We start from the raw sequence: 1,906 nt of genomic DNA, 5'->3' as shown, positions 1-1,906 counted from the left end.
TTACATCTATTAATGTTCATCTATGTGAAGACGACTCAGAATTATCGTCCAATATTTAAAATGTCTGATCTGATGGGTTGGAGGTCGTTCAGAACCATCAGACCCGGTTCTGAGCAGATGAATTGGATCCAGGCTGGAGGCCGATGAAGGTGGAGAACGGTTGGACCAGTGAGGTCGGTTCTCCCCTGAGGAACCTCTGGCCTCCATCTTCTCCAGGTTCTTCTATCTGAGCTTTAAAAGCTTTGGGAGGTGAAGGAGGTGAAGGAGGTGAAGGAGGTGAAGGAGGTGAAGGAGGTGAAGGAGCCTCCTCGCTGCAGAAGCTGCAGCTGATTTGAATGCTGGGAAAGTTTCTCCTGATGCTTCAGTCTTTGAACGGTGAGAAAAGAAGGAAAAGCTTTTGGCTCCTGTAGTTTTATGTGACGCTGGAAAGGAAAACAACGCATTTCGTTTTGCGAAGCTGCATATTTGGTTTGCAGCTCTGAGGAGCGAAGCGTTTTATATGGAAACCACATGAAGATCTGCACATATTTAAGGAGCAGAGCCGAAAGTAGCAGCAGAGAGACAGAAACAAATAACGGAGGTCAGGAGGACGGCGTGTCCCGCCTCTGTCCCTCTGCTGGCACCTGTCCCTGGTTCGGTACCGTTACCATGGCAACCAATGAATGAGTGTTACCCGAGGCGGTCCTCCTCCTTCCTCCGCAGGTCAAAGTCTCTCTGGACCACCTCCCACACATGCCTGGCCTCCTGGTCTGTGAGCTGGGACAGGTCCAGCTTCCCCCCCGCTGCGGCGGCGAGCATGATGGCTGGTCACCTGGAAATGAGACGCGAAATGAGCGTCAATCAGGAGCATTTAGAGAGAAACGAAGAGGTTAGGGACCGAGCTGAAAGGACACATGAACGCATCGCTTCATCGATCCTTTAAGCTCCCTCTGGTTGTGTCTAAACCCCCCCCCCCCCATGGTAAATGGCCTGCACTTATAAAGCGCTTTGGTCTCCTGACTTGACCAAACAACAGTCTCTGGAGGCCGGCCCCCCCGGCCTCCGCCCACCCTGGGTGGGTTGTGTTTTTGTTTTTTCTTGAATATTTTTTCGGGGGTCTGGTATCCGCCCTTTAGTGGGGGGGTCCTGTTAGGTTTCTGTTTTATATTCTTTGTGGTTTATTTATTATTTTCTTGTGTTTTCTAGTTATTTCCAATCTTCTAGGTTCTTCCTTTGTTCCCCTCTGCTGCCCTCTTGTGGTCTCCTTTTTTCCCAGCTCTTTTCCTCTCCTGCTCTGTCCTCACCTGTCCCCAATCCTCCCATTAGCCCTCCCTTTGTCTCAGTCTCCTTTAAATGCTCTCCCTCTTCACTTCCTGTTTGCTGGGGCCTCATCTTACCTCGTCTCTCTGAGTCTTCCTGGTTACAGTAATTCCCCTGATGACTCCATGGTTTTTTTGGGGGGGGTAACCTTTGACCTGATTTATGTCTTTCTTCTTTTTAGATGTTTGGATTTTTTTTTTTTACTTCTGGTTTCTTGTTTTTCTTTGGACTTTTTTTTTCATCTTAGGATATTTGGATTCTTGGTTGCCTGTTTGTTTGGTTTATTCAGTTATTCATTATTAAATCAACTCATAATTCACCTCTGCCTTCCTGCCTCTGCTTTGGGTCAATCGTCCACAAACAAATCCTGACACAAAGATTAGATAAAAATAAATATAAAACATGCACATGCAAACATAAACATCTAAGGTGGAATGAACACTCTTCAAAGTAGATTTATTCAACTTATAACATTTGCAAAAACAATCGTTATGGTTTGTAAGAATAAGTTAAACTAAGGCATCCTGTTTATAGAGGCAGACTCAGCGGATGGAAAATAAGATTTGGGCAAAAAGAAGAAAGAGTTTCTATTAATGCAGCAGATTAG

The 1,906-nt window shown here is 46.0% G+C and overlaps 1 protein-coding gene across 1 annotated transcript in view; it reads right to left on the bottom strand.

The window, feature by feature from the left end:
- Positions 1-859, bottom strand: part of LOC107099047 (melanophilin-like) — a 16,535-nt gene extending 15,676 nt beyond the window's left edge. The window contains exon 1 of the mRNA XM_015396982.1: positions 674-859. Within this exon, the coding sequence (XP_015252468.1) occupies positions 674-798 (125 nt within the window). The 5' untranslated portion in view covers positions 799-859. The remainder of the gene's footprint in view (positions 1-673) is intronic.
- Positions 860-1,906: the final 1,047 nt, after the last annotated feature.

This window comes from Cyprinodon variegatus, unplaced genomic scaffold (assembly GCF_000732505.1).
Source record: "Cyprinodon variegatus isolate N-32 unplaced genomic scaffold, C_variegatus-1.0 Scaffold834, whole genome shotgun sequence".
In the NCBI taxonomy this organism is placed as follows: Eukaryota; Metazoa; Chordata; class Actinopteri; order Cyprinodontiformes; family Cyprinodontidae; genus Cyprinodon; species Cyprinodon variegatus.
This window is presented reverse-complemented; position numbering and strand designations above follow the sequence as displayed.